Genomic DNA, 19,025 nt, shown 5'->3' with positions numbered 1-19,025 from the left:
CTTATGGATGGCCAATGCAGGTTTAACCTGCACCTCTGTGAAAAATAAATTCATGTCCACTGTGGGATTATTTACAAAGCTTCAGGCATTTTTAGTACAACACTGATAAATTGCCAGCAATTTACAGACACAATGTTTTTGACACAATATTAGTGTGAGTGGCAAACATTGTAAATAAAATAAACACACATGCAATTAATTTTCATGTGCTTCAAATTATCTACATAACCCTTGGAATTTAAAAACTTTGTACAGTTGAGTGTCAGTTTCTGCTTCATACAAAGAAAAACATTTGATGTTTTATAAATTCTTACCTGAGTTCAGATTTGGTCAGGTGAGGAAATGGACAAAAATTATTGCTAGACCAACGTTCAACAGCATCACAAGAGCCACCAAGATAGAGTTAGGACCCTGTGGAAACACAGAGAAGTTTATGTTGTATTATTTGTTTAGGATTAGGTTACATTAGGATATAGGGTTACAGAATGCAAGTTTACTGTATATTTGATCCCCACAGGCAGCCTTTTCAGACAAATAAAGCTCTTATAAATTGATGCTGCCTGGCAACCAGCACACAACAACTGTGAAATGGCTGGTGAACATACCTTAGCATCTTGCAGCTAAAGAGAGAGATAGCGTAGCTTAGCAAAAGGTTTTAAATTTTAAAATTGTTTTTAAATCAACTCATATTTTTATAACTTAAATGAGCTTTAAGAGGTGAAAGAATAATTCTCTTGCTATAATGACAATGCAGCTACTAGCTGATTAACATTAAATCTGTGAGATGGCCAAACTAAAAAATGAAACCCTTGTCTGGTTAATATGCTCTCATGTCTGTACAGTTTCATCATGAAAGAAACTCAACTCTTTAACACTTGAAAAGAAGGAAAATAAATAATAATGTGTTGTATTATTTTCATACAGGTAGCTAGCAGCTAGCTTGGTAATAGTTGAATGTTAACGACTGATGGTTGGCAGATATTGATCTTCTAATCCAACATTTAAGCACATATCATTGTTTTGAGCTAATCATTTTAAAGGCGCTGAATCATGACTGAGGGATGTGAGGCAGCTCATCCTGTCAGGTTATGAGGCTAGCTGAGGCAGCTGCTATCAACAGCCTCAAAACTATTAGCTTACACTGTCAGACATGACCTACCAGTAGTTTATCATTACAATTTATGATTTCATTTTTCATTTCATTATTTCTTAAATGTCACTGTTGAATAAAACACCACTTTTGAATGTCATAAATAAATTTCAAAATCGAGTTATGTCAAGTGTACCACTAATGTTATATCATTTGTCATATCAAATGCCCCTTTTTTGATAGAAAACTAGTCAGGTTTTTTAGAAGTTAATAGAGGACCTTTTCAAACTACTGTCATTATTTACATCTAGAAACAAGAATATGTTTGCTACAAAGTTATTTTGTTTATTTATGCAAACCACCAATAAAGGCCTTGCATTATATTTATAGAGGGCAATTTACAAACGCAATATTGGTAAGTAAAATACATAAATAAATAAATAAGTCACAATTAGATATTTTCCTCAAATTCTTCAGCCCTAATTCCAACTAGACTTGGGCAGTATCTATTTTTTCATACCTTCATACCTTCCTGACGTTTCACTGGGGTATATGGTATATGAAGGTATTTGTGTTAAAAAAAAGAAAACTAAAACTCGTAAAAACTGAGCTGCTGGTCATAGAAGTCATTGTAATATGTATGACACTGTCTAGCCTACAATGCTGTGTGTTTAATATGCAGTTAGCGTACTTAAACAAGTCTTGGATTTAAATACTTAGGGCCCATAGAATAATGAATAGATAGGAAACATGCACCCTTCTTCCACAGATTCTTGCTGGAGGACTAGGGTAGTTGTGGTGAAGGAATTTCCCCTGCTGTGATTTAGGGTGGCTTAACAGCATGGCATGCGGGCATATGTGGTGTTAGCGCCTTTTTTTTAAAAGTGAAAATCAACGTATGTTAGTCTGATTACGTGTTGGCCAAATGGAGCAGCAGTTCCTGATGAACATTGAAAACATTTTAAAACAACGTTGGTCTACAGCCGAGTCCCCTTAAACCTAGGATTTATGAACAGAGTCTGGCTGGATGCACTTTTAGATTTTATGATTGGTGGAAAACTACTTTACCTCGCAGGTTACATGGCAGCCTGCTCGGCCATGCAGTGACCTGGGAGAGTTTAAACATATAACTGAGTCATCCCAAGCCCGCCTCTGTTATGAGGGCTGATTGCCAGGTTAGCAAAAACAAGACGAGCCTAGCCTCATGAAAAAAAAACAAAAAAATGAACATAGCACAGATGTGGCGGTTGCTTACCATGCACCACAGTTGGATTGTCTTTAGCACGGTACTGCAATATTGCCGTTATTGTGACAGCCCTACCGATTACACTCCATCCCAGTGGATACGACACATTAGTGGTCTGAACGGAGATGATGTGCGGGTAGTGGTGGCAGACTGGCAGTTGAATAAAATCATGTGGCTAATAAACTGCTTTTGTAGTTGGAAGAAGTCATCTCAAGATAAAGTTATATGTGGCAATATTTTCATGATTCCACAAAACTTGCAGTCGCCATCTTTCTCTGCTAAGCTGCTTGTTCCACCAGTAGTGACTGACCTCTGGTGGTGCCTACCGTGCACTACAATACATCACCTCAATATAGCATCTCCATATCAATTTAATAGAAAGAGGAGGGTCTGTATTTTTGACTGTATTGAAAATCATACCTTCAGGATTTCTAAATACCTTGGTATACCTTGATACTGCCCAAGCCTAATTCCAACAATATCCCCAAACCATGAGATTACCGCCGTAATTTTATTTCCATTCCACATACAGTTAAACATCTACAGCAAGGGTTGAGGCTCACTGCACTGCGAGAGAGGAGCAACCATTTAGTGAAATCCTAATCCTTTTTACCCTAGAAGGCACATGGGTAGAGACCGCTGGCATTAATATTATCAGGGTTGTGGGATTCAAATCAAAATCATACATATTGTATTGTATGTATAACTCACCGACTCCTCTTCTACAGTTTCAGGGTAAATTTCCACACTAGCTTTCTTGGTTTCTGCAAGGCTCTTTGGTTTGTGTGATTCCTGTCTTTTGGGCTTGGGGAGCTCTGGTGCTTTAGTGCTCTCTTTTGGGGGAACTGGTGAAGGGCTGGGGGCTGGCAGAGATTTTACTGCTGGTGACCGAATCTGTTTGGCAGGTGGCGGCAAGCGTGCAAGGCTTGATGGATGAAAGTCGTCCTCCACACCAATCGGATCTTCAGGTGGCAGAATCTTGACATCTGCCTTGACATAGTAACCATGGTACTGGGAGTGGATCTGCCCATTGCTGGGGTAACTGCTGACTGTCGTGGTGTTGGCTGGAGCCTCCTGTTGCTTCACTTCCTGTCTGAGTGAAAGTTTTGACGCTGCTTTTGTTATGCCTGCCGAGTAAAAGAGAAAAGAAGAGAAATATCAACCAGTGAACGGATACATATATTCTACCTGAATCCCCTTGAAAGTAATTGATCATACTGGATGTATAAATCGCAATCCATTTCTAACCATATGTTAATTGTGACCAACTGCACTTAAGGAATGCCACCTGTCAAATGTGCCCCACTGCACTCTATTAAAACGCTGATACGTTTCGTAATGGAGATCTTCAATTAATAACACCCACACTAACAGAGAGTGACAGAGACAATCAACTGACACGCTTTGCAATGACAAGCTAGCACTTCAGCTAGTAACTGAATCCACATAATATACTCAACTCAATACATATTCAGTACCCTAACATCAGGCCAGACAGTTTAAAAAGTCACTCTTTGACAGCCAACACATGTTGCACTGCAACCTCTGTAATCACTGCTGCTGCTGACTGTTACTGCTGAAATCACTGTTTAAACCCATGTTGCAGCTACAATCACTGTTGCTGTTCACCATGATACTGGAGATGCGCCAGTCTGAATTTTTCTTTCCTGATACAGATTTTGACATCTAACCATTAGCTAACCTCAAATTTCATTGTCAACATTTCACAGTTTCAAAGACCTACCACTACCCTCACATTAAAATGATTTTATTGTGAAGCAAATGTAGAATGTGATGACCAGTAGTTTAATGCCTCAAAGTTAACTCACAATAGCAAATAAATGGAACAGAACAGAAAATATTAATTATCATATAATTAATAATACAGTAATTAATGCGGTCCAAATTGCTTGCTATGTTGCTCTTAAAACTACTGCTGCTTCTCATTGTGTTGCTTCTAAAACAACTGCTACTCAATGTGTTGCTGTTAAAACTACTGCTGATTTTCACTGTGCTGCTTCTAAAATTACTGCTGCTTCTCACCATGTTGCTTCGAAAACTACTGCTGCTTCTCATTGTGTTGCTACCAGAACTACTGCTGCTCCTTGCTGTGTAGCTCCTAGAATTACTGCTGCTCACCGTGTTGCTACTAAAACTACTGCTGCTGCTCATTGTGTTGCTACTAAAACTACTGCTGCTGCTGACCATGTTACTACTAAAACTACTGCTGCTTCTCACTATGTTGCTACTAGAACTATGCTGCTCCTTACTGTGTTGCTACTAAAACTACTGCTGCTGCTCACTGTGTTGCTTCTAAAACTACTGCTACTGCTCAAAGTGTTGCTGCTAAAACCACTGCTGCTCCTCACCGTGTTGCTACTAAAACTACTGCTGTTGCTCCAAATAAAGTGGCTGGTGACTGTAATACACTGCTGCTTCTCACTGTGTTGCTGTAGAAAAACTACAGCTGCTGCTCACTATGTTACTACTAAAAATGTCGCTACTTGCTGCTGTGTTGCTGTTATAACCGCTGCCTCTAAAATCACTGCTGCCGCTCATTCTGTTGATGCTAAAATCACTGCTCATGCTCATTGTGTTGATGCTTAAGTCACTGCTGTTGCTCGTTGTGTTGCAACAAAAAACACTTCTCCTGCTTACCGTGTTGCTGCTACAATCACAGCCACTGCTTACAATGTTTCTTCCAGAATAATTGCTGCTGCTGAATGCTTCATGAGCACCACCATCAAAACAGTCTTGCTCTCTAGACTCTAGATTTTGTTACTGTCCATTTGTTCTCTGTGTTAAGATTTAGCAAGGGACAAACTCGAAGCCTACCAAATATTAATGCACACTCCCTTTTCCAACACTTGTTTTTGGAAAAAAAAAGATACATCACAGTATCGTCAAAGCAGTCAAAATTATTTTCTCCCGCAGTTTGCCTTTTTCAGACTGTCTTTGTCTTTTTCAGTTCCTCATCATCTGTGACAATGGTAATCTAAATGTTGAGTCCCCACTTTTTCAACTACTTTCTTGAATAAAACTGTCTTATATTCAGGTCAAAACCCAAAAAACTGAAGACTCGTAGTTGCTGATGAAGGGTTTTCCATGATATACAGAAGATGTTGATCAAATTAAAAATAATCCAAGTATCCTACCTGCAGTTAAAGACTCAGCTGTTGGGGTTCGGTTTTCTTTCCCAGCAGGCTTTGGGGGATCGACAGTGGCAGAAGTTTTACTGCCAAAGAAGATCTTCTGTATGGCAGTGGGTGAAGAAGCAGGGCTAGGACCTGGGCTCTGAGATGGAGACTGGTTTGGTGTTGTGCCTTTCCGGTAGAAATGAGGGCTCCTTGATGGAGATTTCTCCTTTTTATCCTCCTCAGAAACCTCCTTCACCTCTACTGGCTCATTATACTTCTGTCGTATGTAGTCAGGGCCTGAAATGACAAGAAGGTTAAGGAAGTAAGCTATATGCTTACATAAAAATGACAAAGACAATTTAAACATGTTTGACAGGTGAATAGCCCTGAATTTAAGGATAACTGTGGTCTATTTCAACTTGGGTCTTATTTTCTTAGTATTTTATATCAGCTATGATAAAACTGTACTCAGATTACTTGCTCAGATTCAGACGGTGTGAATCCTAGTGAACATCTGTGTAAAGAGCTGAAACCTGCAGTTGGGAGACAGTACCCATCAAACCTGAGAGAACTGGAGCAGTTTGGTCAAGAAGAGTGGGCCGAACTACCAGTGGAGAAGTGTAAAAACCTTGTTCAGAGTTACAGAAAATGCTTGACTGCAGTTATTGCCTTTAAAGGCTGTGGTTTAAAAAAAAGCTGGAAGCGTACTCATATTTTCGGCCACGTCTGTATACATATATACATCTGTATACACACACACACACACGTGTATATATATATATATATCTGGAGTGATTCATGTAAAAATCATGGTTATCTGGAAACTTGTGGGAGGCTCATGCAGCTTTCCTCAATCTATGTCGCTTTGTGCAAGTCCTTGAATTTCAACAAGCTGGTGAGTGGAAAGTTAGCATCATCCATAGAGCCACAATGGACATATTTATGGGAAATACAGCATGTCAAGTTGAAATGGAATTTTCCTTTAAAAACTCTGCCAAACAGTAAACAGTAAAATACATGATTGTGAAAATAATCAATATTTGCAGCCCTTATACTGTATATATTTGGGTAGTATGTGGAAGCAAACTAAATTCCAACATTTAAAACCTTGTAGTGATCTCTCTCAGTCTCAGTGACATCCTGACCTGTTTTCTTGAGTCACCAGATGGCTCAATCACCTGCTTCTATCTCTCAGGGTATGTGTATCCTGACTCAGTGAACATTCTGTACAGACTTAGAGATGATTATTTCCATCATCCCCGACCTTGTAACTTAGCATTAGTCACAATCACCATTTACTGCAGACTGAAAATTGCCTGGTCGGGCCCAAGTCACAGAACAAAGACTGTCATAGCTGTGAAGCAACAAACATTCCTGCATATCGAAAATGGTATGACTCATCCCCTAAATTCTTTGATCAGCCCAGCTTCTGAACCATAGCTTAAGCTTTATTAAACCAGACCCAAATACTCTTGCCTTGTAACTTGTTGGAAATCCTTCACCTTGAAAGAATCAGCTTTGCTTTAAAGGACAAACTTGAGTGTTCTACCGTGTTCTTGTGGGTTCTCCATGTTCTTTTGTTCTGGTTTAGTTTTGTAGAAAACAAAAGCATACAGCTGTTCTAACTGTGTAAACAACAACTGAGCTTCAATACATAATACATATCACAACCTGATTTCTTTGGCTACCAACCACTTTTGGTCTGGGCCATTATTCAGGCTATCATTCACTGTCATATAGTGTGTTGCTAATTGTGACAATACCTGACACTTTGTCTACCCAGGGAGCATTTCAGCAGCATTTTTCAGTCATCCGTCTCACACCCGTCTGACAAAACATAAGCTACTATTTCAATCAATACAGCTGTCTACACAGGCTGCAAGACAGCTCATGTTTCATTTAAACTATAGGTGCATAACTGCCACCCAAATAATATTCCTACACTTGAAGTCTATTTTTCTCCGTTTTATGTGCTCAGTACAGTCACTCAACTACTACGACACTCAACACTGTGCCTGAGCACCTCCTGTGTCAACACACAGAGCACTCCCTGATGTTCATGCTATGCTTTCCTGTGTAAAAACGGCATGAATTTGAATCCATGATTTCACTGTGAAGGCATTTGTCTGAGGTTTCAAATCCAGCCCTCAGCCTCTTGTTCAAAAAGCTGTCAATGGCTTCCATGCATTCCCAGAATGCCCAAGGTCACTGATGAAGCCTCACATCAGAGGAAGCGCACAGCTGACACCAGCACCAGTGTTCATGCAGGTAGCAGCTCTGAACTACACACAGTGCAGGCTGAAGTGTGACTTTTGTGACATCCTCCTGTCAACTGACAGTTTTAGTTTTTTATTATTATTTCTTTATTTGTGCATGTAATAAAATGAGAAGAAATATACAATAGCAAAAACTTCACAGGTGGGAGGAAAAAAACCCTGAGGGCTTGTAAAAAGAACCCACCTAACATCGGAATTAAAGACAGCTGTATATGCTCAAATATACAAACAGACATAAATATTTTTAAAACAGACCTATCTAAAAGGGAGAAGAAAATGCAATTTCCATAGAAATTAGAAGTCGAAAGCTTCAACAGCTTAATTAAAATATCCACCAATTTTGGTTTTGGTTTCGGCAAATTGTCATTGATTTCTGGCCAAATTTGAGCCAGGCTCAAGCATGTGTTTGGAACTGGTGGAGCCCCATATTGGGTGATTTCAAAATAGTTTTACACACATGGTTCAACAAGTTATGAAACATATTCTGCAAGTTTTATAATGATTGGCAAACGTTTTCTGATTTATAGTCTGATTTGTGTTATGCCACGCCCATTTTGTCATTTGCAGCGTCTCCTAGTGGTCGATTGGAATGAAACGTGTTGTATGTTTTAGGTGCTTATGTGGACATATCCTGCAAGTTTTGTGATGACTGGCCAATGGTTGTTGACTCTGGTCCATTTATGTGCTGAGCCAAGATCTTTTAAAGCCCATTGGTCAATATCTTGAAAACTTAATAGGACATCAACAAGCTTTCTGCAACTTTTGATAAGCTTTGTCCAATAATGATCCACAGAAAACTTGGTAGCAATCAGACCTGTGGTTTAGGAGGTAAAGATATGTGTTTTTCTAAAAATTCAAAATGGCAGAAAATCTAAATTGTTTGTGAGACGTACAGTTCAAAAGTTATAAGCCAAAATGTAAAGTTAATCATTATAGTGCCACCATCTGGCCGATTGGGGTCATATTTCTTTGGCAGCACTTGCACACAACTTCCAATCAATGGGCAAAATCTCATGTCTCTCGCATTCACCATCTCCCAGGAATTTACGCAAACATTTAAGAGGAAAATAATAATAATAATTAAAGCTGCAAGCAGCTATGAACAAGCCCCCGCACCTTGCGTGATCAGTAGAGAATATGCAGACACTCCGGATTTTCTTGTACAGTTAGTAATAATATTGTCTATCAATTACTTAATGGATAGAGTGATTCTAGTGGCTTGTGATGTAAGGGGATATAAGGCATTTGCAAAATAACTGATTCACAATTTTTCCTAAACTGGGTTGCAGTAAATTAATGTTGAAATCACTTAATATAAAACAGAGTTTCCACTCCTTGACAGTGGTGATCAGTAGTTCATAAAGATTATCAACAAAAGAGTTAATATTACAGCTCAATGACAGCATGGCCTGGAATTTTTTTCTGTGACTGAAAACATGATTGTAAGCATTTACTGAGTTGAGAGACACTTAAGAGTCATTTAACAAGTTTCAATAAGACCTACAACAGAAAATTGTAAAAGGTAGTGAGGCAAAGTAGTCAATTAATGCCTACCAAGTGCTTTGGCATACTCCTAACATTCAGATGAAATAGTGTAAAGGAATTGGAGCCTTTTATATTTTTTGCAAGACACACTGATTTTAAAGAGTCTTCATTGTAATATCTATAAGTATTTAACTTCTGATTAAAAACACTGAAATGATTATCAGGATCAGCACAAGAGAAGGATGACAGATTTAAGTAGTTGGAAAATGCTACAAAGTCATTCACTGACTGGTTTGAAGGAGTCCAAAACAGGGTTAGTGTCTATAGCAAGGGAAGCTGAAATAGAGTCAGATACTGCAAGTGGAAGAAGGGGGGGACAAGTTCACTCATGAGGGGCGCGGTGCGAGATCTGGAGGTGAGTGAATAACTAGCTGGTCATATCGTAAATATGCTACTATTCCCTTGAGATTTTTCCTTTCTTAAGAATTTCCTTTTTATCATTAAATCTGAGTTATTTCATAACAATTGACCATGGCCTGTTGGATTGCTCATCATATTTTCCATTGCAATATGCATGTTCAATCTCAATTAGTTTCAGATCAAGTTCCAACTTATCAGCCAGCAGTTAGCTTTGGATTCTGTGACTTTCCATGATTCATTTCTCTCATCAGGCACTCCACTGATGAGAATATTGTTCTTCCTTGACTGACACTTAGATATTCAGATTTAGCAGTGAGTTTGTCAATGGAGGATTGCACAAACAGAGACCTGTCAGAGATGGTTAGGTTGACAGAGGGTTAGCAGTTATCAAAAAGCTTTTTCTTTAACTCATCCATGTAGCTCTGAGAGTTCTGCAGTCTTTATTTAATATCCTATATGTCTTTCAAAATGTTGTCAACCCTTAAGTTGGTGGAGTCAACAAACATTTGGAAGAATGACAGTTTTTTTCTTGTTGAGCCATCAGGTTTTTGAAGAATGATGGTGATGATGATATCTGTTGGTCAAGCAGCTCATGCACCATAGACAATGGTAAATAATCCTCCTCTTGATGGCTTTTTTTGGGCCCATGTTGACAGATACGATTGACAGAAAACTTTCACATGAAACTGTAAGAAACTGTAGGATACATTATGTCATTCTATTTTTTTATGTTAATAAACTATATTCTAAAGTTTAAGTAATGAAGATTCTGGTTTCTTCAGGCTTCAGTCATTATCGGGATACTCTTCAAATGGCAGCATTATCAAATGTTATATATCTGATGGTGCTAAATATTGATATTGATCAATATGGGAAAAATGATTGTGATCACATTTTTTTTTATTGTTGAATATAAAATATAAAATACTGTCACGATCAGATGGAAAGTTGATGCAATCTTGAGAAAACCAAGCATACAGCTACTGATTTCAGCAGGGCTTAAAGCTGATGTAGGCCGAAGCCAGGGCCCAAGTTCAACATACCCAGGATATCTTTTTGTTATCTTGGTAACATTGGCCGTCCAGATAACCAGTACTACAAAGCTGGTTATCAACTAGCTCAGTCAACTCTGGGTTTTCCAGCTACGAGCACGTTCATGTGAAAGAGGCAAGGTTGTTAATTACAAACATCAGAACCATGCATGAAGTACTTCATATGATATGAGATGAAACAATGATACCAAGTACCTGCAGAAAACTTCTGTTTTAGGTACAGAAAAAAGTTCTATTCAATGAAGTGAAATGTAAACAACAGCCTTCAATCAACAGAATAAGAAGATGTAGAAGCACTAGAAATAATTTCCACATATTAAAAGTAGGCTAAGGCTTAAAATACATGTAAGAATTATTATATATAACTTAAGTATAGATTGAGTATTTTTTGCTGTTTAGTTGGATGATGGAACAATTCTGAACGTGTCACATAAAAAGTTAAAAGACTGTTTCTGCTACCGAAGCAAAGAGTGGAAAAGTGACTGATGAGGTCTATCTGACCCAAATGTTACATTTATAATCATGGGAACCAATTAGCAGTGTGTGGATTATTTTTCTAATAAAAGACAACCTTTCATTTTTATTTCCAGTTACCATCACACAGTTGTCTCATGTTATTCTGAGCTGCGGTGATGGAGTCAGAGCGTAAAATCATCCACAGTGTCAGCTGTCACTCTGGGAGAAAATCAAGTTTGCATAATTAAAATGCAGCTAAAATCCTCATTATGTGTTTAGTGTTGTAAACAGTTTATTAGAAGCTCTGTTTTAGAACAAGAGTGGAAATGAAAGCCTGGAGCAATAAAGTGTTTCTACTGACCTATAAATGTATATATTGCTCTTTTTTGCTGGTCATTTCACTGTAAACTCAGGACTTTCATCCATGTAGGGATCCTGTAGGAATGATGACTCCTTTTTTTTCCAGTTATGTTATTGGCCAGTGGTTGGGGTGTTGACAGATTGTGATCTGATCCTCTGAAGTTAACCTGCTCCAGAGCAGCTTAGCTGTTCAGTATAAGTTACCATGGTGATGAACCCCGGTAAGAAGTGAACCAATGTCGTAACCCTGAAAACCCAGAGTTAAACCTGAAGTTACTTTGCTAACCTCAAATCCTGCTTCGTAGTACAGACCTCAGGAGGGATCCACAAAAAAAAGCACTGTTTGCGGGTACCATCCATAATGTTTAAATGTATTGTTGAATATCCAAACAAAACACTGGCAAGATCAAGTGACGAGCTGACGCAATCTTGAAAAAACCAAGCAAACAGCTATTACGGCTCAGAGGGTCTAGAGCAGAGATTCAAGTGTCAGTCATCTTGAGGTTCCTGATTTGATTGTTAATGTTTCTCCTGATTTGATTGTTAATTGTGAAGAACCACGCACACACACAAACATACACACTCACACCTGATGTGAGCACTGTGAGCATTGTAACTGACGTAAACATGTCAGCAACTATTGATGTTTTCATCATACTCGATTATTCTGACGATGAATTGACTAATCAGTATAAATCAATAAAAGTGAATAAACTAACTGAAATTGAAAGTTATGTGAGTCACTGTCCTCTTACAGTATCCTGATCTACTCTGTGTTATTGTGCTGTTGCTGCCGTTACTGTACCTGGCTGATGGAAGCTTGGGGAGAGCTCTCTGGCCACAGCTCTGGCAATATCTGAATCCTGACTGGCTGAATGTGCAGCCTGATCTGCAGCCTCTGCTTTGGCCCGGGCGTGGGATGTCCTGCAAACACACATAGATACTCAGTGAGTTTAGCATCCAGCAAGTAAAAAACTCACATGTTCACACCTGGTGGTAAAAAACAGAAACAGCCAAGACAGACTTACATGATATCTTAGACAACAGTGGCTTTTATAACCTGACTGTCCTTACCACCTGTTACTGCAACCCATCCACCTACCATACCACCTCCCTATGTGTTGATGCTCGATATCTAATGATTCTTAGTGTTAACAGTAAAATTGCCACTGTTGATTGGTTTCATACTAGAGTATACAGATTAGAATACTTAGAGGTATTATTTTATAGAGAAAGAGTCAAAATGGGGGGAATTGAGTGGGCCACATTGTAATATTTACTATTATTTTTGAAGTGCAATAACCAGTAAAAAATATTTTAAAATAATTCAAACTTATGAGTAGTGTCAGAAAACTCCAATGTATTTGTTTTCCAGCACTCCACACTCTGTGTAGTGCTGGAAACTGTTTCAGTTATCAAATCACTCAGGGGGAGTAGATCAAAATGGATTGGTTCAAATGCAATTTCATCCCATGATGCAATTTTATCCCATCACAAAGGTAATGAAACAGTGAAGCATAGAGTTCCGCCCGTACCCACATCTTTAAGAGATGACCTGACTGAACCCAGCTAGTACTGCCAAATTTGAGACATTAACCCAGCCCGAGGCTATATTTGATTTTAGTTTTATTTCATCCATTACTGACTGTTGGCTTGCTAGGCTTATGGCTACACTCTACACTTTCTTCCCTCTGGGCATTGCGTATGTACTTGTAGCACATGACACCAAAGGTGCAAATTTCCACTGGAAACTTTTTAACCCCCTATTTTGAGTTTGATTTACTCACTAGAATGTATCTAAACAGTGTCCTTTGACTGTCCAGCTGCGAAAAGGCTGATACATTCATCATCACTGTGTACAAAGAGTTATGCAGCTTTACAAGCAGCAAGTGATTCGCAGACTTTTTGGCTAGACCGACCACAGACCCTATAACCACGGTTGTCCGTGAGTGAGTGATGAAGTTTCACCATTGGTGGGCTGGCTGAGTGTTAAGAGTTTCCCCATTGGCCGTTACTCTTTCAAAATGAATTGGCGCGAGATAATGGAAGTGGAGGACAGCAGAGTGACTGTGTTTCCTGCTCCGAGCTTCAACGCTTTCAGCTCTGGCCTTAAATGCAGGGAAGGCAGCTAAACTCCTGTTTAAACAGACACATACCAGCGTCTCTGCTGTCTCCTCCTCTACCGTCCAAGTGTGCCAAGTGCGATCATTTCTCTGACTGACAGCGCTGTCAGCAGTCTCTGAAGCTGTTGTTCATCACAAATGATGAACAACAGCATTAAAACATGAGTCCTGTAGGTGAAACATGCTACTCTTTGGGTAAAATCATACCTTAAGTTATATACTACGGAAGCGTATTGATGTTATAACGTAATAACTTATTATAAAATGTTTCATGTTATACTGTGATAACTTTGTTATAACGTCAAACATGCACAGACACGCACACACACACAGGTCTTGTACTCATAGTTCTCTGTGGGAACTCATCAACAGGTAACAGCTTTAAAAGGAGCAGGCCTGTTTTGAACAAACTTGGCAGATAATAAAAAGCTGTGTTTTTCTATGGTTATAAACATTAACGTTACATGCACCTCCAGCTCTCAAGCACAGACAGTTATACTGCTTCATGTTGAAGCAGCCTACTTGGTAAACATTAGTGTAACAGGTAAAACTTTGAAATGTCCAACAGTACCCTCAAAAACAAAACAGCCAGATAAATGCTGCGTTATTGATTACATATTTGATTAAACGTACAAAATGTAATTTCTGCCACTAGGGGTCTCTCTATCAAAACAATAACAAAAGACAGAGTGTGATGGCGGTGTGAAGTAGTGTGGGATCATGGGAGTTGTTGTCTTCATTGTTAAACAACCAGCTTCTTCGGGTTAAGATCCATTTTTCCTTTTCTGGTGTGACAGCAATACGCTGCCCTAATATACTGTATTGAATATTCATCAATTAATTAATTAGCATCTTCCATATATATTCTGTGTAACTATAAAGTATTTGTCAGCATTTATTAAAAGACAGAAAACATCCATGATAATGGCACTCCACAAAGCAAGTTCAGACACTTAGCCAGATAACTTTAAAAGTTTCTACAAAATACACTGAAATTTTGTTTATTATTAGCTGAGTTTGGTGCTTATAAGTACTATGAGTTGGCATTAGTGTTAGCTCACTTTAGGCTAATAAATGTTTTGTCATGTTCTCTTTTGCTATTGAAAAAACGTGCTTCATTGACTACCTAAGGTTATGAAAAAGGAAAGTAATTTTAATTTGGCCATCCCGTTGTTAGCTACTGTTTTCCACAACCATATTGTACTTTTTAAAGTTGAATGGGTGGTGTGTTTGGACAGTAAATAATAGCCAGCATTACAAGTAACATGCAGCTAATGCTAACTTGATAGCAAGATGCCTCAACGTTTCACAGCAACTGCAACTAAGTTAGCCAAATGTAACATTAATGCTGGGCATCCCTTTGTAATGTTGAGCAGATTTAGTATGAAAAGCTTAAAGTATGAAAAGATTTAGTATGAAAAGCTATAAAAGCTTAGTATGATGCTAACAACATATTGGTACAATTGGTACAAATCCCATAGAAAAATAGCAAAGCTAGCAGAATTAGTGTTACACTATTTAACTTAAAACAATTACTAGATGTGTACACAAAACAGTCTTTATGAACACATAATAACTTTTAAGATGTAACAGGAGCATTATCAAACAAACAACATGACAAGGGAGCCTTGAATTAAGACATGACGAACATAAAGTGCCACAAAAAACTACAGCATGTGCAGTGCTAAGGTACAATGAAGATAGCTGACTGCAGTCAGTCAGTTGCTTCTGCAGCTGCTTCACTTCTGGTGGAGTTATTGAGCGGAAATACGAACAGTGCCACGCTGCAGTAAATTGAGGTTGGAAGGGGGATCATCTGAAAATCCTGTCAACAGGATTCAATCACTCTGCTGCCAACTAGCGTCTATAATTATCTAGTGTAGCCCTCTCTTTTACCGCCATGACAACACCATAGTAACGCAGCGGTAAAGCAGACAAACGAAACAAGTGACATCTGTACATGAAAAACATATGACTTAAACATCACTCAGGCTTCCACTGAAGAGATGAAAGCATCAGTGATGAGGAGACTGTAATGGCCAATAAAAAATGTCAAACTATTGCAGATTTATAGTCATTTAGAAAAAGTGTCATCATTACTTAGTTTGAGCACCAGAGAGCAACTGACAAGCTGATTTTTCATTAATTTCATTCATCAATATGTTTCAAAAAAAAAAAAGTTGAGCTACACTATCTCTAAAGATAAACCGATATCATCAGACAAGATATGAAACTCAAAAAATATTTTACTAAAGACACCTTCCCCTGTTTGTAGTCCCAAACTAAAAAAAACACTATACTGTTAGACTGGTTACAAGCAAGATGTGTACAATTGATGACACTCAAAGTGTTATAGTTATAAAGTTAGTTATAGTGTAATATATCGGCTGTGGTACTTCTATTTAGTGAAATCAATTAGAACAGAAACAAAATCAGGGAAGCACCGGTCTAAAGGTCAGCCATGTCAACAACACAGTTCAGAAAGTTCTACCACACTGACCAAGGAGGATACCAGATAAAGCACACTACTGACTGACCGACTGAGAGTATGTGTGTATGTGTTTGTGTGTTTGTGTGTATGTGGCTGGGGCTCGGAGGGCAGTGTGAGACATTATTCCTGTCAGCTGTTGATAAGCGTCCTCCTCCCTGGCCTTATTTAGACAAGCACTACTTTTGACACGCATGCACACACACGCACAAACACACAAACACACACAGACACACACACACACACACACACACACACACACACACACACACACACGCAGGTAAGACATGCTTGCACTTCTACATACACACAAACCTGCAATCTGGCCAAGAATGTGCCTACTTGCTTCTCTCTCTCATCCACTCTCTCTCTCTCTGTTTCTCTCTCTCTCTGTTTTCTCTTTGTTCTCTCTCTATCTCTGTCTTTTTTTTCCTTCACTTGTTGTCATTCGCCCAGATGACGGGAAAAGTGACGCAAGCTGAAACCCTTCCACACGTTCCTGAGTTCTGAGCAGCACTGGTCAGCTATGGCTGCACTGCAACCTTCAAAGACTCCATCTCCCCTTTCCTACATTCTACCAGCAGCTCTTACTGCTGAGGATTAGAGTGTCTGAGCATGTCTGTGTATATTTGAGCCTGTGTACACTGATCTGCAAGTGTGTTATCATTTCTTTGTCTCCTGTGCCCATGCATAGTGTGGCTGTTCAGTAACACATAATCATCAAATAAACAAGTCACAAGATATTACAGATATTACACATACAGATGTTACAGATATTAAAGGACCCAACAATCTCCTCTGCTATACACTGCACTCACATCCCTACAGGAGTCGCCATGACACTCCAACACTGTAGTCTGAGCTGCAAAAGCCACATGGAAGGTCGACATAAAACCAGGTTAACCTGCAGATTCCTTTATGCATGGCATTCCCAGAGATTAAAGGATATGTTCACAAACAACAGTCTGGTGTCCATATGAACATTGAAAGAGGTTTTCCTTGCTGTAATCATTCCCCCTCATCATACTGGCTATTAAAAGATCCCCTTCAAATGTGCTTTCAGTGTAAGTGATGGAGGACAAAATCCACAGTGTGTCCACGCAGATTCACAGATTTAGTCCACACACACGTTTAGTGCAAAAATGCATTTAAAAGTAGATCTGAAGCTTCTATGAGGCTTCAGCGGTCTGAGTTAGTCATATCGAGTGGATAACTGCCACATTTACAGTCTTTTTAGCATCAAATTCCCTCTTTCTGTTTCCCCAAACAGTGTTTCCAAGTTGAGCTGCGGTGGAAGTATAGCAACAAAAAGAGGGACTTTGGCAATAAAAAGACTGTAATGTTGAAAGATATCGACTTGATTTGACTCATGTGGACGCTGGAGCTTCATATTAGCTTCAGATAAACTTTTAAATACATTTTTGCACAGAAGGAGGACTGTGGATTTTGTCCCCCATCACTTCCATTGTAAGTGCATTATGAAGGGATCTTCTAATGGTCAGTATGAACAGGAGGAATGATTACAACAAGAAAAACATGTTTCAGTGTTCATTTGAACACTTGACTGTTGTTTTAAGACAGACTTGAAAAACTGTGAACCTGTCCTTTAACGAAACAACTATTTAACCAGCATCATCGTGATGTTTATTTTACACACTTCCAAATGTGGTCGCATAGCCCAAACAATCCATCAATCAAACAAGAGCCAACACCCAATCATCAACAGGATGTGCAGGTAGCATAACTGGAGTGTTTGTGATTTCAAGTGGCACATGCTGGGAACACACGCAATTGAGTGATTGTGGCTGCTTGCGTGAGAAAGTGTACTGCTGCAAAAAGTATGCAGGAGACCTTTGTCTGTGCTGGTGGCTAATGTGGCTTAACCACTTCAGCTCCGTTTATACTAACAGAGAAGTCAGTCCTCTCCTGCTCACACAGCCTGTTGCGTTTGAACAAATTCATTTCATTGAAAGCCTCCACTGTCTTGTACTTCAACAAGCAAACAGGTGACTTTTGAATTTGGTGATGTTAGTGAAAGGTAGTTGCATTTTACAAAGTCAGCAAACAGCCTCATCTTTATCTAATGTACAATTTTTTTTCCACTATGGTGTCAAATCCACAAACCATCTGCACATTACTTGGTTTGGATGGTTTGGTGTGATGATTATCAGCTCCGCCCTGCTTGCTAATTTCCTTCATTTTGCATGAGCCAAGAGAGCAACAATAATTGAATTTTCTGACAGCAACAGAGCATGCAATACATCAGGATCATATATTCTGAACCCCTACCGTTAGAGTACAACGCACTGCCTGTTGCACATGTGGAAGGATAGATCAATACAGATCAAATGGAATTAAAAGTGACGGCCTCGTTACACAGTTCCGATATACACTGCTTAGCTTGAGAATGGGTGGGTTTGTGTAGCTGTAACATGAGCTCTGTGTCACGTCCACCTACAGACAGCAGAGTTCCTCTGACACATGCTGCAACACACAACAATTGAACAATGCTTTAAGATGCACCATTACATATTTTTTGGCAACAGTTTAGTAATAGACTACCATATACAAAACATACTATGATTGTATTAAACTCTATAGTGTATGTCCATATGCAGAGCAAAGAGTTATAAATATAAATTTAACATGATTCTTAAAAGATTTCTTGGGTATGAGAAGCTGTGACACTGCCATCAACGTGAGGGGAAGAGTAATATATAGATATGTAAATTGTATGGTTTTGTTGGGCCTCATACTCCATGTGCATAAGACAAAGGCAGGCCTGCATACAGTCACAAAGCCTGAGAACAAGGAAGGGCGCCCAGTCAAACAAATGGACTCCCAAATGGACTCCATCCCCCAGCATGCTCTGCTCAGTTCGCACCTTAGTGT

The 19,025-nt window shown here is 39.0% G+C and overlaps 1 protein-coding gene across 1 annotated transcript in view; it reads right to left on the bottom strand.

Moving 5' to 3' along the window:
• Window positions 1-19,025, bottom strand: part of LOC137193589 (junctophilin-1-like) — a 56,112-nt gene that overhangs the window by 9,861 nt on the left and 27,226 nt on the right. Inside the window, exons 3-6 of the mRNA XM_067604816.1 lie at window positions 12,328-12,446; window positions 5,492-5,770; window positions 3,048-3,463; window positions 315-411 (exon numbers count right to left, since the gene is read on the bottom strand). Of these exons, the coding sequence (XP_067460917.1) occupies window positions 331-411; window positions 3,048-3,463; window positions 5,492-5,770; window positions 12,328-12,446 (895 nt within the window). The 3' untranslated portion in view covers window positions 315-330. The remainder of the gene's footprint in view (window positions 1-314; window positions 412-3,047; window positions 3,464-5,491; window positions 5,771-12,327; window positions 12,447-19,025) is intronic.

This window comes from Thunnus thynnus, chromosome 12 (assembly GCF_963924715.1).
Source record: "Thunnus thynnus chromosome 12, fThuThy2.1, whole genome shotgun sequence".
In the NCBI taxonomy this organism is placed as follows: domain Eukaryota; kingdom Metazoa; phylum Chordata; class Actinopteri; order Scombriformes; family Scombridae; genus Thunnus; species Thunnus thynnus.
Note: the sequence above shows the minus strand (reverse complement) of the source record. Positions and strands in the feature narration are given on the sequence as shown.